This window comes from Oncorhynchus clarkii, chromosome 33 (genome assembly GCF_045791955.1).
Source record: "Oncorhynchus clarkii lewisi isolate Uvic-CL-2024 chromosome 33, UVic_Ocla_1.0, whole genome shotgun sequence".
NCBI lineage: Eukaryota > Metazoa > Chordata > Actinopteri > Salmoniformes > Salmonidae > Oncorhynchus > Oncorhynchus clarkii.
Genome location: NC_092179.1, coordinates 28,238,442 through 28,258,317, shown reverse-complemented (window position 1 = coordinate 28,258,317; position 19,876 = coordinate 28,238,442). Strand labels below are relative to the sequence as shown.

General features: G+C 46.9%; 1 protein-coding gene across 6 annotated transcripts in view; it reads right to left on the bottom strand.

Moving 5' to 3' along the window:
• LOC139393207 (neuron navigator 3) overlaps positions 1-19,876 on the bottom strand; it is a 233,241-nt gene that overhangs the window by 146,202 nt on the left and 67,163 nt on the right. For all 6 annotated transcript variants that reach the window (XM_071141644.1, XM_071141645.1, XM_071141647.1 and 3 more), the window contains exons 2-4: positions 13,750-13,867; positions 12,787-12,839; positions 3-75 (exon numbers count right to left, since the gene is read on the bottom strand). In XM_071141644.1, coding sequence (XP_070997745.1) covers positions 3-75; positions 12,787-12,839; positions 13,750-13,867 — 244 coding nt within the window. The remainder of the gene's footprint in view (positions 1-2; positions 76-12,786; positions 12,840-13,749; positions 13,868-19,876) is intronic.

The window sequence follows — 19,876 nt, the reverse complement described above, 5'->3', positions numbered from 1 at the left end:
ACCTTCTGAGGAGAGCCCTTGTACATTCACTCCTCTTGCGTCCAGGAAACTGAGGCAGGCGTCCAAATTCTCGGTCTGAGGACAGAAAGAATATGAGGAGATGAACAACAGTCAGTGGAGGAAAGCATGGTGGTTGTGGAGGACTGTCATGGAGTGGCTACTTCACATTCAACGTGCAGAATGTCTCAGGGGGATGGAGTTAGGGGCTGATCAACCCATTGGCCATAAAGCACCCATTGTCTGATTATGGCAGAGCCCGTTTGACCCGAACGTGACACAAGGAGTCAGCCGGGCCGTCTGACATAGTGACCACAGTGTGTCCCACCTACACAGCCCACAGCCCCAGCCCTGGTCAATATGCAGTATGTATACAGTACAGGAGATGTGGCCCACTTGAGGCCAGTTACGACACAATACACAGCTGACAGGCAGCAGTAGAGTCAACAGCGATACTCAACCTCCCTCAGAGTGACAAAGTTCTACTGAGTTCGAGGCACTGACCCTTTTATATATGAACCACTGTGCATTCCTTGAGAGTGGCTAACGCCTGCCACCGTTTGCATGGCGGGTAGTCTCAGCCCTCGGCACAGAGGGCTTTCATGAGAAGGTCACCACAGGGCAGAGAGCTCCACTGGGCCGTATTGTACTGGGGCTGTTGTGAGGGCGGGCTGGGCTGGCTGGCTAGGTTGGGCAGAAAGGCGGCGTCCAGCAGCAGTGGAGTTTAATGGATTCCTTCTCCGTGCTGCTTCAGTCTAAACCCTAACCAGCCCTGAGGGGAAACACCCCCCCAAAGGAACAGGGACACTATCTCAGTAGTCTGGTCTGGAGTCTGACCTAGACTGGTGACTAAATTACTGTAATATAAATGCACGTCAGTGATGACATCAGACCTTAATAAGCCAATAGAGGAGGACCGCCGGGCGTCTCTGACGACGCCCTCGCTCTCGCCTGCCAGCCCTCTCAGATCCACACACATCTTGATTGTGACTACATTTCAGTTGTAACAAGGGCACATTCTGTAGCGTATCAACATTACAAGGATGGTGTCCAGCCCCAACCTGGCCCTAACCCATCTCAGGGTGGAAGGAGGTGTATTTACAGCCAGTCGTACAGACGGGTGGGTCTCGTCTGACTTCAATGTAATGTACCACTCCAGCCTCCAGCCCTGCACCAGCCAGTGGTAGCCTGCAACAGGGAGGGCCAGGAGGATGGATGGCTGTTTACTCTGTCTGTATCAACAGGGTCGGGACCAGAACATGGGGATCACAGCCTGTTCATCTGCCTCCACAACACAAACAGAACTGGAAGGGAAAAAAGAGGCACAGATGTCGGGCTGTTCACATGTGGTATGTTCCACATATGCTTAGCCAGACACCCCCAACAACCTAACAGTTTGATTATACCCTTCTCTCGTAAAAATGTGTTTGAGACATTCATCTCAGCGGAGTGACGTGCTGAGCACCGTACATTATGGTCATCATTCCCCAATTAAGTCTAGTCTAGTTAGTGAAGTATCAAATCCACATTCGTGCTGTTCCATTGAGGGCGGTTGTGGGGGAAAAAAACAGAGGCTACCCGACAAATTCAGAAGAGCACAAAGCATCTGTGGAAATTAGTGTCATATAAACACAGCTGAAATGTAACTAACGGGACACACATGGTATCACCTCAGCCTCCTTGGACTAATGTTTCAATAATTCTGTTTGAAATGGCTACTTTAAAAATATTTACAACATCAAGTCAAATATCCACGGATGCCTTCACGCAGCTCCGTGCATCTGTTGGCCAGGCAGGGAGAGGGGGAGGACAGAGACTAGAGAGGCAGGGCATGTTGAACGGGCAACACAAAGACAGAGGAGTCAACCCATAGGAAAACAGACAGTAGATCTGTCCGGGAGAGAGAGATACCTGTATCCTGTCTGTTCGTTTAAAAAAAAGACAAAAATGTAACTGATCAAATCTGAGGCAATGTTCTGCAACTGCATTCTGACGTTCTCACCAGAGAGCTATTAGATCAGAGCTACCACTGATTATCTTCTGTCGGTCTTTAGATTTAAATGACGGAAACAAAGCTGAATGGTCATTTAAAGCGTTGTTGATAAGTGCATCCTTAATGTTCCACTGCTTTCTGGATAAATAAACTGCCATTTTGGTGGGCGGTTTGGCTTTGTCATATATTTTAACGGCTTCTCGAGGAACTCGGATCATTTCTTGCTCCGATGTAAAATTGACATTTTGCGGGACCACATAAGTCATTAAAAGCCATTTGGAAATGGAACATTTTGATGAGGGACATTTCACCAAATTTGCACTTTCGGGAACTGACAAGAACACAAACATACACCATTGGAAAATGACTGCTGATTTTAGGCAAGCACAATTGACATAATACTGAAGTCATCTTGTTCAAGTTTATTGTTGTTGGAGTTATAATCATCGTAAATCAAACCATGTTTAATTCACACACTACACAGATCAAAAGATGAGGCTCTGATGCTGAATAAATGTTTGCAGTTTAATTTGCTCACATCGCTCCCAAGTCCCAAAAATGTGTTTTGAGGCACTTTGGGTCTCCAACGGTTTCAAGTAACCGCCACATTTGGTATGTGTTATCCCTCAGACACAACTGTCAAATACAAATGGCCCACGCCTCAATTACAATTGATCTTCGCCAAAAGCAATCTGTTTCAAAACAACACAGAATACCTTGTGTTGGTTCTTCACCACGGCTCAAAACAACACAGAATACCTTGCGTTGGTACTTCACCACGGCTCAAAACAACACAGAATACCTTGTGTTGGTTCTTCACCACGGCTCAAAACAACACAGAATACCTTGTGTTGGTTCTTCACCACGGCTCAAAACAACACAGAATATCTTGTGTTGGTTCTTCACCACGGCTCAGAACAACACAGAATACCTTGTGTTGGTACTTCACCACGGCTCAGAACAACACAGAATACCTTACGTTGGTACTTCACCACGGCTCAGAACAACACAGAATACCTTGCGTTGGTACTTCACCACGGCTCAGAACAACACAGAATACCTTGCGTTGGTTCTTCACCACGGCTCAAAACAACACAGAATACCTTACGTTGGTACTTCACCACGGCTCAGAACAACACAGAATACCTTGCGTTGGTACTTCACCACGGCTCAGAACAACACAGAATACCTTGCGTTGGTTCTTCACCACGGCTCAGAACAACACAGAATACCTTGCGTTGGTTCTTCACCACGGCTCAAAACAACGCAGAATACCTTACGTTGGTACTTCACCACGGCTCAGAACAACACAGAATACCTTGCGTTGGTACTTCACCACGGCTCAGAACAACACAGAATACCTTGCGTTGGTTCTTCACCACGGCTCAAAACAACACAGAATACCTTGCGTTGGTTCTTCACCACGGCTCAGAACAACACAGAATACCTTGCGTTGGTACTTCACCACGGCTCAGAACAACACAGAATACCTTGCGTTGGTTCTTCACCACGGCTCAAAACAACACAGAATACCTTGCGTTGGTACTTCACCACGGCTCAGAACAACACAGAATACCTTACGTTGGTACTTCACCACGGCTCAGAACAACACAGAATACCTTGCGTTGGTTCTTCACCACGGCTCAGAACAACACAGAATACCTTGCGTTGGTACTTCACCACGGCTCAGAACAACACAGAATACCTTACGTTGGTACTTCACCACGGCTCAGAACAACACAGAATACCTTGCGTTGGTTCTTCACCACGGCTCAGAACAACACAGAATACCTTACGTTGGTACTTCACCACGGCTCAGAACAACACAGAATACCTTGCGTTGGTTCTTCACCACGGCTCAGAACAACACAGAATACCTTACGTTGGTACTTCACCACGGCTCAGAACAACACAGAATACCTTGCGTTGGTTCTTCACCACGGCTCAGAACAACACAGAATACCTTGCGTTGGTTCTTCACCACGGCTCAGAACAACACAGAATACCTTGCGTTGGTACTTCACCACGGCTCAGAACAACACAGAATACCTTACGTTGGTACTTCACCACGGCTCAGAACAACACAGAATACCTTGTGTTGGTTCTTCACCACGGCTCAGAACAACACAGAATACCTTGCGTTGGTTCTTCACCACGGCTCAGAACAACACAGAATACCTTGCGTTGGTACTTCACCACGGCTCAGAACAACACAGAATACCTTGCGTTGGTACTTCACCACGGCTCAGAACAACACAGAATACCTTACGTTGGTACTTCACCACGGCTCAAAACAACACAGAATACCTTGCGTTGGTTCTTCACCACGGCTCAGAACAACACAGAATACCTTACATTGGTACTTCACCACGGCTCAGAACAACACAGAATACCTTGTGTTGGTTCTTCACCACGGCTCAGAACAACACAGAATACCTTGCGTTGGTACTTCACCACGGCTCAGAACAACACAGAATACCTTGCGTTGGTACTTCACCACGGCTCAGAACAACACAGATTCTTCATTCTCATTTTACCCTCAGAGAAGCCATGCCGTCTGTACTGCCACTAACTCAGTGCTATGCTAAGAGTGCTTCAAAAGCTGGCAGGGACCCATGTAAGCTTTTTTACTTTCCAAACCTGTTCCATTGAGTTTGAACACTGTCAGAACAGAAGGGTGAACACAGCACACCCGGCTGTGGTGGTGATGGGCCATAAATTCCTGTGGGCCCTTGTCTAATGAGTGTAATGAGCAAGCCGATGATTTAGGCTAGAACGTCACATAACTGAGATGCTTTACAGCATGATGGTGCTTTAATCACTGTAGTCGGGCCTGGGCTTTGAACTCCACATGTTAACAGGCCGACGAGGCCTCCTCTCGCTCTGAAACTGAAAACAGCTGAGGGAAACAGAGAGGTTTTAGGGGGAGAAGAAACTTGACCAAGACCATTTATTTGTTTGGTCTTGATGTATTTGGCTCTTTTAATTTTGAGGGGAGGGGTTTCTGGTTTAAAGAGGCAATCTGGCATCGAAACAACAACAAGGCAGGCCCCCTGCCTCTGTTTTGGTAAAAAGCTGAGGGATAGGCCTGGAGAAATGTAACCACTCTCAAATTCACAGACAGAGCTATGGATGCAAGGACTGATCAAATAAATCACAATTATATTTTTACGCATGTTTTGAGGCTTACAGTGTTTGTTTACATTTACAATGTTTACAAACACTGGAATAAAACAAGCTTATATGTTGGGTTCTGATGGGGTCCGACAGTTGAAAGACGGTCATGAGGCATTTAGTTATTAATAGTTCTTCAAGAATCAATAGTTATTCCTATTGATTCTTGAAGAATATATCTCATTCAATTAGAAGTCCGAAAATGGATGAAGCAAACTACAGATGGCCCCTTTAAGGCTTTTTGTGACGTATGTTACAGCAAAGGTGAGGCTGTTGGTGCTTTCACTCTCTGCTGCCTGCCGCTTCTGAAACCAACCTGAAAGGAAGTGGCTCATGCCCTCCCCCAACGGCACACCATTCACAGAGGAGACCAGCAGGGTCAAGCGTTGGCATCTGAAAATGTCAGTCTACATAACCTTCTGACCAGTCAAGAAATGCAGCAGCTCGCACCGTTTCCTGCCACCGACAACCTCACACGACCCCCAATACCTACCGAGCCAAACTAGAAACTGTGGGTGCATCCCAAATAGCATCTCTATTACATAAATAGTGCACTACGTTTGACCAGGGTGCCCTTTAGGATAAATCCCATGTCCCTGCTCCAGGGCTGTAGACTTTAGAGGAAAGGACATTGTGACGATCCTCAACAATTGATTGAAGCGGTGACACTACCCCTATCACATTGAAGGTGATTGAGAGGGTGGCTGTGTCGAGACGGTTAAAGGCAGAATGGAAGGATAATAAAAGTCACAAGAAAAAGTGAAGGGTCTTTTTCAGAGCTGAAATCTCTTGGAGCGTAAATGGACTGTCCATAAAAAAAGTATTTTGGGAAGTGTACCATATTTATGGAGAACACGAGGGAAAGAGAGATGGAGGCAGAAAGGGGAGAGAGAGAGAAAGAGAGCGCCTGAGAGAGAGACAGAGAGAGAGACAGAGACAGAGAGAGAGAGAGAGACAGAGAGAGAGAAAGAGAGAGAGACAGAGAGAGACAGAGAGAGAGACAGAGAGAGCGACTGAGACAGATGGAGGCGGTCAGGAACTTCAGCTTTGTGAAGGAGAGAACAGAGATAGATCAAAGGTTAGCAATCCCCTGGCAGAACCTTTTTAACAGGTCAGCTGTTTCCCCTTTTAACAGGACATCCGTCGAGCCCTCTTTTTTTTATAATGAGAGATTAAAAGGGTCCATGTGGGGTACAACTGACATAACAGGCCTGTAGGTGTTCCCTCGTCAGTTCTAGAATAGTCTACTGTGTAGACACATGAAAGGGTTGCCCCCACCCCCCCAAAAAGTTCCTCCCATGGCCTTCATGTAGGAAGAATGGAAATTGGATGAGGGTTTGGAGCAAATCCATGGCAATGAGCAATGAGATAGAAACTCGAACAGAGATGCACAGCTTCAATCCTCCACAGACCAGCTGATTTTCATTCATTAAACTAGGCACATATTTCTACCTGGGAGAGGTGCGTGTGCTGCCAATGGATAACATTCATCAAGTAAGTGGGAGAGAGAAAGGAAAAGCAGCAGGACTGTAGAATACGACAGCCAGAGCTGTGACTAGAGAATGATCCTATCCAACTCCATTTATAGTCGGTGAAAACACTGTTCCAACTATCCAGCTGCTCACGGCAACTTCAGGTCAATTATCTATTCCAGGGGAATTCAACTCTTACCCTACGAGGTCCAGGGTACTGCTGGTTTTTCTGGTCAACCTGATAATTAATTGCACCCAGCTGGTATCCCAGGTCTAAATCAGTCTCTGGTAAGAGGGGAACAATAACAACAAGTAGTGGAACTGGCTTTGAGGTCCAGATTTGAATGAGAGGGATATGTGGCATCATAGTGACACCCAGGGACACTCCCCAGCCTCGCGTCATGAACCTTCATATGTCACATCATTACCAGACCAACTGATCCTCATCTCATAAGAATAGGCCTGACAGCTGGAGCTGGCAAATCCAATAACCAACCGGTGCAATAAAACAGGGCAGATGTTGAACAGTGTAGCCACAAAGGAACTCACGCCTACACTTCACACCAGGTATACATGATCCATCTGAGAGTGCTAATACCAGACTGTATTAACACTGACAGTGTCGGGCGAACGAGGTTAATGGGATGGGCGCATGCTGCGTGTCCCTCAACCGTCCGTCTTGCACACTGCCAACAGATTGGCCCCAGATGGCGCCGGGCTGCTTCACGAGTCCTTAACCAACACCTAACTCTGTTATACCTTCCATGTGACCATTGGACCATGTGCCGGGAGAAGGAACCAACCAACCTCACTTCAACTGACTAATGCAGCCTGAGGCTTTCTCTGAGGGAAAATACTAGGTTAAAGTGCTGCTCGGGGAAAGTGACTAATGCAGCCTGAGGCTTTCTCTGAGGGAAACTACTAGGTTAAAGTGCTGCTCGGGGAAAGTGACTAATGCAGCCTGAGGCTCTCTCTCTACTAGGTTAAAGTGCTGCTCGGGGAAAGTGACTAATGCAGCCTGACTGAGGGAAACTACTAGGTTAAAGTGCTGCTCGGGGAAAGTGACTAATGCAGCCTGAGGCTTTCTCTGAGGGAAACTACTAGGTTAAAGTGCTGCTCGGGGAAAGTGACTAATGCAGCCTGAGGCTGAGGGAAACTACTAGGTTAAAGTGCTGCTCGGGGAAAGTGACTAATGCAGCCTGAGGCTTTCTCTGAGGGAAACTACTAGGTTAAAGTGCTGCTCGGGGAAAGTGACTAATGCAGCCTGAGGCTCTCTCTGAGGGAAACTACTAGGTTAAAGTGCTGCTCGGGGAAAGCTGGCATCACTGCCTCAAGTCTCTGTGAAAATAAAGATAATCACTTTATTATCCCCACGGGGAAAGTTTGTTTACGGCTCTGTGCATACATTAAAACACATCATCAAGCATAGACGAAGGACATATGGAAACAATTACAGACAACTAATTCAACCATAATATTTCTATGATCCATCTGTAAAACTATACATCAGTACAGTGCCAACTACAGAGACACTGGGGCTTTTTAGACTCCAGCGACTTTAGAAGGACAGTGAACTGAGTCCACGTCAGGTCTGCGTTCCGCTGGTGTGCTGCGGTTGACTAGCGACGCCAGAAATGAGCTTTATCTTTCTGCTGAACAGAGCCTTTTACGATCCAGGCTGTCATTCTCTGTCAGACCATCATTTCTTCACCAACGACTAAAGAAGAAGAAGGAAACTGCTCCGTTCAAGGGCCCTGTTTGTGCACATCTAAGTCCCCTGGCTGCTCCATATACAATTAGAGAAGTGTCGCTGTCAGAAAGCCTTAGGTTTAACAGTGGAAGAGAAGCGTGAAACATGCCGGGAGATGAAAGAGACGCTTAAAAGACGCGGAGCTCCGACGTGATGTCTTAATGAACAGCGTGTGAGTTCCTCCCCACATGGCTAACCCAGTGTAAAGAGACATAATCAGGCTGTAATCCCTTTACACTGCCTTGTCCTTGAGAGAATCTCAATGGCATTTTCTTGATTCATCGCCTCCTCTCTCCTCGCCTCCTTCTCAAAACCCGTTGGATGAAATGGGCAGAGGAACCTACCCTCTGACCATCTCATCCAATGGGTTTTGAGGAGACCAACAAAAAAAAAACACCCAGGAGACATGTACTTACTATGACTGAGATATGTGGTTTTCCCACCAAACGATTTTAAGATTAATGCACTAACTGTAAGTACCTCTGAGCGGCTGCTAAATGACTCAAGTGTAAATGAGAGAGGATGTGCTAGGAAACACATTTGAGATTCTTCTTCTCTTGTTTGGCTCAGCCTGCTTCTGAAGAGAGCTCGTCCAGTCTCCCCACTGAGACAATATTGTACTGCGGGTCAGGATGTGGTCTACAGAAACTCCCAGTCTCAGTTCCCAGCAAACCCAACCCCAAAACACCCCAAGCGGCATGTTTGGAGAAAGGCTTGCTCGGAATTCCAGAATCGACCACCGAGAATGGCATGCCCCTTGGAATCGCTACCATCCCTCACATGTAAAGTATTCCTGGTTTCCTCCCACATTTCTCCCCCCTGGTACCCCAGTTGGCAGGGATGCCCTACCTCTTGCTCTTTCACTAATGGAGAACAAATGTGTTGGGGTCAATTGATGTTCACTACTGGCTAGCTGGCCTTAGATGAGCGTTTAGCCACTTTCCAGGCAGATGAATTAGCCGACCTGAGCAGAGTCAGATCAATGGGAGAGAGTCTATTCTGCAATTCAGTCTGTGAAGTACAGCTGGAGCCGTGTTGGAGAGAAGTCTGTTCCTCCGACTTCCTCAGGCAATAAGAGATGCTCCTCTCCTGCTGAAAATAGTTTATTCTGTGTTGTTCAGCTACAATCTCAATGAACAAGACTTAAGGAATGAGTAATTTCTCCGCTCAGTAGCGGTGATATAGATGGACTGACTCACTTTACAATACAGAGCCCTTAGTACAGTGTAATTACTCCAGTTAGTAATGTAATTACTCAGTTTTACACTGTACTTCACCCTGTAGCTTAGGGTAAGGGTTGCTGCTGTAAGTCCTATGAAACAATGAGTAGCTTCACCCTGTAGCTTAGGGTAAGGGTTGCTGCTGTAAGTCCTATGAAACAATGAGTAACTTCACCCTGTAGCTTAGGGTAAGGGTTGCTGCTGTAGGTCCTATGAAACAAGGAGTAACTTCACCCTGTGGCTTAGATTAAGGGTTGCTGCTGTAGGTCCTATGAAACAATGAGTAACTTCACCCTGTGGCTTAGATTAAGGGTTGCTGCTGTAGGTCCTATGAAACAATGAGTAACTTCACCCTGTGGCTTAGATTAAGGGTTGCTGCTGTAGGTCCTATGAAACAATGAGTAACTACAATATTATTAAATTGTACTTAATAGATTTTACACAGTGATAGCAACACTAACGTACCGTGTTAGGGAATTGGACGTTTGCCTAATATGATATCCATAGTCACTGCAATGCCATGTTAACAGTGTTCCATTTCCTTCTTCAGTTTCCCTCACATCATCCCATCCTGTCAATCGTCCACTATCAAGCTGAATGGTATGTAAAGCCATTCGGGTGCCCCTCACAGCACCTATGCTTCCCATCAACAGTTGAATGCAGGGCTCTCCAAACCTGTTATTGGAGAGCTACCCCTGCTGTAGGTTTTCACTCCAACCCTGTTCCTGGAGAGATACCATCCTGTAGGTTTTAACTTCAACCCTGTTCCTGGAGAGCTACCCTCCTGTAGGTTTTAACTCCAACCATGTTCCTGGAGAGCTAACCTCCTGTAGGTTTTAACTCCAACCCTGTTCCTGGAGACCTACCATCCTGTAGGTTTTAACTCCAACCCTGTTCCTGGAGAGCTACCATCCTGTAGGTTTTAACTCCAACCCTGTTCCTGGAGAGCTACCATCCTGTAGGTTTTAACTCCAACCCTGTTCCTGGAGAGCTACCATCCTGTAGGTTTTAACTCCAACCCTGTTCCTGGAGAGATACCCTCCTGTAGGTTTTAACTCCAACCCTGTTCCTGGAGAGATACCCTCCTGTAGGTTTTATAGCAGAGGCAACATCTGACACACTTGTAGAGCCGTGTTGCACTGAGCAACTCCGGAGAGAGGAAAACATTGGTCCTCAGAACTGGGTGGATTTATGGCAAGCCACTGAGGGTCAAAGGGCAATTCAGGAACAACTGAGGTAACAGAGGATAATTGGAGGTGATGTGGCATACAGGTTTTCAGAGTGTGTTTTATCGCTGCAGAGTGTGTTTTATGTTCCCCCTCCATATACCCCGAGCCACAAGCAGACGTGTTTCCTCGAAGTCAAGTTCCCCTCCCCACCACAGGGGCTGGCACGGCCTCTGAGGCTCATGCTGGATCAATGGGCTTTGAGTGACTGAGACAAAGAGTGAACACACACACACGCACCCACACACACACATACACAGGCACCTCCTCCAGCACAAATCCTTTAGGGACAGGGGTGGCTGGCGTCTGGACCTGCATTTCTGTGGGCTTGTAGGGGAGAGCCCTTAGTGACCAGTGTGTCACAGTGGACCAGACCCAGCTCTAGCCACAAACACAGGGCTTTGGCCAAACACCAACCCTGTTGGGTTTACTGTAAGACAGAAGCCTGGTCTGTAATCCCCCCTCAGAATCCATTAAAACTACACTCAGACTACACGGCAATACAGCTAGCTAAGTCGATTTTAATTACACTAGTGTAAAAGATGCCAAAACAGACGGACAAAGTGAGAGAACCCACTGAATTATAGTAGTTAGATTGAGAGGTAATCGTCAAGCTGTGGGCTGTGTACAATTAGACGTTATGCATTTAGAGTCACATCATTGAAAGAGTATATTCTTGGCTAAGAGATGTATGCAATTAGGACCATAGCAGTCAGCCTTCTGCAAAACAATCAAACATGTCCATGACAGTACCCTGAAAGACCTACAAAACATGTCCTCAAGCACACAGACTCTCAACCTGACCAACGCTTCAAAACCATGACAGTACCCTGAAAGACCTACAAAACATGTCCTCAAGCACACAGACTCTCAACCAGACCAACGCTTCAAAACCATGACAGTACCCTGAAAGACCTACAAAACATGTCCTCAAGCATACAGACTCTCAACCTGACCAACGCTTCAAAACCATGACAGTACCCTGAAAGACCTACAAAACATGTCCTCAAGCACACAGACTCTCAACCTGACCAACGCTTCAAAACCATGACAGTACCCTGAAAGACCTACAAAACATGTCCTCAAGCACACAGACTCTCAACCAGACCAACGCTTCAAAACCATGACAGTACCCTGAAAGACCTACAAAACATGTCCTCAAGCATACAGACTCTCAACCTGACCAACGCTTCAAAACCATGACAGTACCCTGAAAGACCTACAAAACATGTCCTCAAGCATACAGACTCTCAACCTGACCAACGCTTCAAAACCATGACAGTACCCTGAAAGACCTACAAAACATGTCCTCAAGCATACAGACTCTCAACCTGACCAACGCTTCAAAACCATGACAGTACCCTGAAAGACCTACAAAACATGTCCTCAAGCACACAGACTCTCAACCAGACCAACGCTTCAAAACCATGACAGTACCCTGAAAGACCTACAAAACATGTCCTCAAGCACACAGACTCTCAACCAGACCAACGCTTCAAAACCATGACAGTAACCTGAAAGACCAACAAAACATGTCCTCAAGCATACAGACTCTCAACCAGACCAACGCTTCAAAACCATGACAGTACCCTGAAAGACCTACAAAACATGTCCTCAAGCATACAGACTCTCAACCAGACCAACGCTTCAAAACCATGACAGTACCCTGAAAGACCTACAAAACATGTCCTCAAGCATACAGACTCTCAACCAGACCAACGCTTCAAAACCATGACAGTACCCTGAAAGACCTACAAAACATGTCCTCAAGCATACAGACTCTCAACCAGACCAACGCTTCAAAACCATGACAGTACCCTGAAAGACCTACAAAACATGTCCTCAAGCACACAGACTCTCAACCAGACCAACGCTTCAATAGCGTGACAGTAAAAATAAAAGCAGAAATAATACTATCAGCTCCACAAAAAGAAAGGTGAACTAGCAGACTCACCATGTGTGATTGACTCCTGGGGCTGACATTGATGTCCTCCACTTTCTCATTAGCTGGAAGAAGAAGAACAACAACAAAAAAATTAAGTGTGAAACCTTCCCACAACAAGAAGTGCCTAAACACACAGTGGAGCACCAGTGACCCTTCTGAATTAGGGGACTTCTAGTCTAGTCTAGTGGAGGAGCCCTTACAGAGCTCAGCGACAGGGGGAGCATGGATCTCTCTCTCTCTGTGTGTGTGTGTGTGTGTGTGTGTGTGTGATTCTGTGTGTGTGTGTGTGTGTCTGTGTGTGTGTGTGTGTGTGTGTGTGTGTGTGTGTGTGTGTGTGTGTGTGTGTGTGTGTGTGTGTGTGTGTGTGTGTAGGAATGCCCCCTGCCCAACCAAGAAGCAGTGAAAGTTTGGGAAAAGAAAAGTCTCTGCTAATTCATCAGCTGCTGCCTGAGTGTTACTGACGCGGGATCTCGGGCCATTGTCTGTTGTGGAGAGCAGGGGTAAAGTTTCAAGACAGCCCAGGAGGTGGGAAAAAGAGAGAGGCAGAGCATCAACACCAGCCTCTCTAGGCTAGCTAAAAGATACACATGGGAGACACATGGTTCAATAGAGCAGGACTAGTTTACAGTCTGTGTGTAGTGGGCATCCAGGGCTGGAGCTCCTCTCCTGACAGAGACCAGTCGGAAACGAAGATAAAGCCTTTGTGTTCCGTCTAAATGCCTACACCGTTACGTTTTATAGCTGGGTAAATGGAGAGTTTCCCTCAGCCTAACAAGTGAGGTTAAGTCAGGAGTGTGTGTGTGTGTGTGTGTGTGTGTGTGTGTGTACATGTGTGTGAGTGTGCTTGTTTGCGTCTGTGCGTTTTTGTTTATATCAGTGCCTGTGTGTGTGTGTGTGTGTGTTTGCGTCAGCGGGTGTGTGTGTGTGTGTGTGTGTTTGCGTCAGCGAGTGTGTGTGTGTGTGTTCTCTCACCTATGATCTGGATGATTTCTGCCAGCAGAACTCCGTCAGCAATGTCTATGGTCAGGTCCTTGATGAGTCGAGGGCAGCCAGACTTGGTCAGGTAGTGGTTGGCCCAGTCTGTATAAATCTACAACATAGAGGACAATATGGGGTAAGGGTGGGATCTATAACTGTAGACAAAGAGAAAGGAGAGAGAGAGAGAGACCGATGGAGGCTGGCAGGATCTTCAGCTTTATCAGCGAGAGAGAAACAGAGACAGAGAGAGATATACAGAGAGCGAGAGATATACAGAGAGAGAGAAAGGCAGAGAGAGAAGAGAGAGAAAGACCGAGAAAGAAAGAGAGAGAAAGAGAGAAATAGAGACAGAGAGAGAGAGAAAGAGAGAAATAGAGAGAGAGAGAGAGGGATAGACAAAGAGGGAGACAGAAACAGTGAGTGAAAGAGAGAGGGTGCGAGAACGAAAGAGAGAGAGAGAGAGAGAGCGAAAGAGAGAGAGAGAGAAAGAGAGAGAGGGAGAGAGTGAAAGTTCAATAAGTTGATCTGACTAATTTAAAGATGGGAAGCTTAGTGCTTGGCATTTCCTATTTGAGGTATGAGTCAGGTTTGTTTTAGTACCGCGGTCACTGCTGACCTCGACCACACAGAATAACAAACACGGGCTTCCTTAGTCCTCCTATATCCCAGAATCAGACGGCCCAGTTCCATCTCAACATAAGTAGCACACAGCGCGCCAGTGAGTATTAACCAAACAGTGGATTCCCAATACATCTCTCCAACACAAACACAAATATTTGATCAAAGACAGACGCTTACAACATGAGGATGACTCGCTGGGTTTATGAGCTCACTCTGCAGGACTGGGAAGGAGATCAGATCAGCCTTTTAAAGAAGAGATCCGACCTGCTACTAACGCATCACCAGCGGGACGTTTAACTGCTGTTACTGAAGGTCTTTCAATAGAATCCATAAACCGAGGACGCTGCCAGTATAGTGGTATCGTGGCTAGGAAACAAAACAGCAAACGGACTTAACTTCTTTAGGAAAACAGCCCTAATGAAACATCATTATGTTGTCATCCAGAATCACATGTATTTATTTATGTGCTATAGCACACAATATTTTACATACAGCAGGTTTTTAAAGGACCAAAGAGTGTGTTCTGCTTCATGTTTTCATTTTTGCCATGGAAAAAATATTGTGATACTGGTGTCATCACGGCCCTGAAACCAATAGGTTGATTTGTTAGCTATGTACTGTACTGGTGATTGAAACTAACAGCTGCAGAGATTTTGACCAGGTCTGTTAGGGGCATTACTTCTGCGGTTTATCCTTGCATTCCTACAACTCTTTTCAGGCAGTCCCCTATCTATCTCGCTGCACACTCATTTTGAGGGGATCATCTTTTCATACTATCTATCCGCCTGCAGGAGGAGGGAACCACAGGGAGGGCAGGAGGAACAAAAGTGTCTGCAGCGTTTTCATGGAAATACTCAGAGACAGAAGGGCTCTTCTTCTTCTTCTTCCCTGACAGACTTTATTTCCACTTGGTTCTCTATGGGGTACTTTGAAAAAGGCGTACCTCAGGGGTCCGTTGTGGAGCCACTCAAAGATGCCCATGACCATACCAGAGCCTCACTCTCTTCTTGTTATCCTCAGATTAATTCAGAAAAGCGAGGGCTGTTTTTTTTCTTCTATCCTACGTGTGTTTGTTTGAGAACTCCACCAGCATGAGGAATTTTCAATGTCAAAATCCACTTAGAAATGCAAGGGCCTCTGTGGAGGGGTTTTGTCTGTGACTTTCAGTCCACTGGTGGCCTACTAATAACGCCATTGACTGAAACTCAGTTAAAACCACTTCAATATCACCAAAGGGGCGGTTTTAAAAGGAACACTTGATAGAGAGGTTAAAAGATGTACATATATGCAGATTATAGGCACTTCACATCTACCAGCCTATGGTTCCCATTTCCCAGCAACTCCCTCATAAAAACCAAGCTCCTTATTAGGAAATGATCCCTTTTCCCCCCTCTGCCTCACACATTGCTCCCAATTAACGGTGTTTCTCTCTCTTTCAGGGAACAGGGCACGTATCCTTCAAAGACGCCTTCTTTCAAAGGTTTTGTCTGTTGTGGTTTTGTTCGCCGGTTTCTCTCTGATGAGGGAGGCATTAAAGAGAACCAGGGAGAGGTGGGAAGCACCTTCATTAGACACACACACACACACACACACACACACACACACACACACACACACACACACACACACACACACACACACACACACACACACACACACACACACACACACACACACACACACACACACACACACAGCACGTGCCGGAGTACAGTACACACACTCTTAAACCAGGTCCCACTAGGCCGCACCACCACTACTGCCTGAGGAGGGGGAACAACCACAGTGTGGAGAAGAGCCTCACATTCCGACACCTCTGGTCACGGAAGCCGCGGGAAATACTATGATGGCCGAGGGATATGGAGAACGGACTGGGTTCATCACATCTCTACTAATTGCTGCGACAGATAATACCAAGTATGCACCGGGGCGGCCAAGGGCCGGGGTTTGGAATGCCAGCGGGGTACAGGATGTGACAGAAACTTCCTCAAAGAGAGGAGCCTGCAGAGGAGGAAGGTGCTCTTGATCCTCTGCACCTCTGCAGCACTTTCCTCACTCTCTTCCCCCTTTCCCAAAAAATAAGTGTGAAGGAGAGTGCCGCATTGACACAATCACAGGGAGCGAGGGAGAGAGGGAGAGAGAGTTTCCTCTGCCAGGAAAGTCTCTGGTAAAAGGGGAGTGTTCAATCAGCTTTTTGACATGAGGGGAGGTGTGCCTCATCAAGACGGATTCAATTAAATTCACCACAAGCCATTGTTTTGGTGAGAGAAAAACTGACTGCAACCGCATCTGTCAACTGGAGGAAACATTTGGAGTTGTTTGTTAGGGTTTTTCTGTCCAGCCAAACTTGAATTCCCACCGCCCAGCCAAACAAACAACATGCTCAACACTAGAATTAAATGTTGCTTATTCTCTAATGATGATTGTATAAATTGCCATCACATTCAGAAATGCTGGAATAATTGACAATCTGAAAAGCTTGCGTGGCTCCATGGTGTTAAACTACATTCCACTAGTCCTACGCCACAAAATGGCACCCTATGCGGTATAGTGCACTACTTTTGACCAGACCATATGGGCCTGCTCAAAAGTAGTGCACTAAATAGGGAATATGGTGCCATTTTGGGACACATACCATGAAGTAAATGGGTCTGACAGAAAAGAGAAAATGATTACAAAGCAGTCTCTAAATCAGATAATGTCATGGAGGGAAAAAGTAAGGACACTGTAAGGACACTGGTTCAAGGTGACTCTATACCCCCAGTGCATTCATTACAGCAACGTTAGACATTCCAGCCCGTGTGTGATCTGAACCTACACACAAACCACAACAACAGATTGACAAAGAACCTGCCTAGCCAACTTCTTTATTTCATTTCAAACTCAACTAGGCAGCCAGCCTGAACCTACCCATGTCTGTGACACTGACGGTGAACATTAACAGCTTCTCATTCACTCTCCTCTTCCCTTTGTCTTCACTGTTGTTTCTATTCATTCGGTCTCTTTAAGCCCCTTAAATAGAGACTCACTGTTCAACATTTCGTGCGTCACTGTCTCAGTTTCCCCGACTCATTATTTTCTTCTTGCTAACAGCTCTGACTTGCAATTCTATTCAGCTAACAAACGGTGTCGGGCAACGTCAGAACACTGACTGGCAACGGCATGTCTAACAGAAGCCCTAACCTCAGCCGTGCCACTCTCAACGTTCATAGAGAATAATGACATCAGGACAAGGCACACACACACGCACACACACACACACACACACACACACACACACACACACACACACACACACACACACACACACACACACACACACACACAAACACACACACCTCTCCGCACAAGCCCACACCCCCTTCTCCCTCCATCCAAGCTCCCCGGAGCAGTTACAACAACTATCTATTCTCCAGTGACGTTAGCTACAGAGCTACTGTGAGGCTAGCTACAGAGCTGTCAATGTACCTGTTATGAAGCCATCTCCCTCAGCGTCAGACTCTTGTACAGATAAACAATCAGCTTTCACGCCAGTGTGAGAGTGCCTTGCGGCGAGCAGACTGCTTTACAGTCGGAGCACAATGCAGTGTCTATGGCTGCGCAGGTACTGCCGGCAACCTGCAGTGGCCCCTTAATACCTCCGGGGGGAGCCAGCCAGCTACCGAGGCGAGACAGAGCCCCAGGGCTTGAGGGACTGAAGCAGACCTGTCTGTGACTTTATACAGGCCAAGGGTATTCACTGTGCTGTGGAAGTCGAAGCAGTGGTCTTTTATCACTGATATGTGTAACAGAGAAGGATGGGATGTAACACACGCACTCACAATCACACACACACACACACACACACACAAACACACACTAACACCCAGTAGTTCATATGACGACGAGGCCAAACATGACACTGAGGTGTAGTTTTGGCTGCTCCCACAGGTTAGCTAAGGAGGTAAAGCTGTCAGTGTGTGTTACCTATGTGTGTGTTGGCTTCTGGCTGTACCCCTGTCCTTTTACTACAGCTAAACACATCCCCTCCCTCCCTCCTTGGCTGTTCAATGGGATGGGTCATCCCCCTGGATGTTCAATGGGATGGGACACCCCCTGGCTGCTCAAAAGGATGGGACACCCCCTGGCTGTTGAAAAGGATGGGACCCCCCCTGGCTGTTCAAAAGGATGGGACACCCCCTGGCTGCTCCCACAGGTTAGCTAAGGAGGTAAAGCTGTCAGTGTGTGTTACCTATGTGTGTGTTGGCTTCTGGCTGTACCCCTGTCCTTTTACTACAGCTAAACACATCCCTCCCTCCCTCCCTCCCTCCCTCCCTCCCTCCCTCCCTCCCTCCCTCCCTCCCTCCCTCCCTCCCTCCCGTCTATCTCTCTCTCTCTCCTCCCTCCCTCCCTCCCTCCCTCCCTCCCTCCCTCCCTCCCTCCCTCCCTCCCTCCCTCCCTCCCTCCCTGCCATCTATCTCTCTCTCCTTTCCATCTCTCTCTCCTTTCCATCTCTCTTTCCTTTCCATCTCTCTTTCCTTTCCATCTCTCTTTCCTTTCCATCTCTCTTTCCTTTCCATCTCTCTCTCCTTTCCATCTCTCTCTCCTTTCCATCTCTCTCTCTCCCTCTCTCTCTCTCTCCCTCCCTCCCTCCTACAGGCAGGTCACAGTCATCTAGACACAGATAGAGACAGAGAATTGTCTGGCTAACAGAGAACATGACAAATGTCCCCCTCTCTCGGGGTCTGAGGGTTCTGCTGACATGATCACTGGTGACATGGTGTGAAGGTCGCAGCGACCTCCTAGCCTGAGTCACAAATGGCACCCTATTCCCTATATAGTGGAATATTTTCTATCAGAGGCCTATTGAACCTTATCAAAAGTATTGCACTATAGGGAGCCATTTGGGTCTCAGATCTTGCCTCCTTGAACAGAGTGGTACTCAGTGACAAAGCGAAACACAACCGTCTTGATTTGGTTTACTGTTCCCTCTTAAAACAGTTAGTGGCTAATAGCTGGTAGATGTACAGTATATCTCATCAATACAGTCAAGGGAGTGTATAGTTATTGCAATGGGACAGGGATCAATATCCACATTAGAGTCCACCTATTGGATCTACACTGTATTAGACTGCTATTAGTGAATCGAGCACCAAGGAGTGACTGACAATGCAGTCTATGGGTAGTCTATGGGTAGTCTATGGGTAGTCTATGGGCAGTCTATGGGCAGTCTATGGGTGGGTCTATGGGCAGTCTATGGGCAGTCTATGGGCAGTCTATGGGTAGTCTATAGGCAGTCTATGGGCAGTCTATGGGCAGTCTATGGGCAGTCTATGGGTAGTCTATGGGTAGTCTATGGGAAGTCTATGGGCAGTCTATTTTTATTTTATTTTTTATTTTACCTTTATTTAACTAGGCAAGTCAGTTAAGAACAAATTCTTATTTTCAATGACGGCCTTGGAACAGTGGGTTAACTGCCTGTTCAGGGGCAGAACGACAGATTTGTACCTTGTCAGCTCGG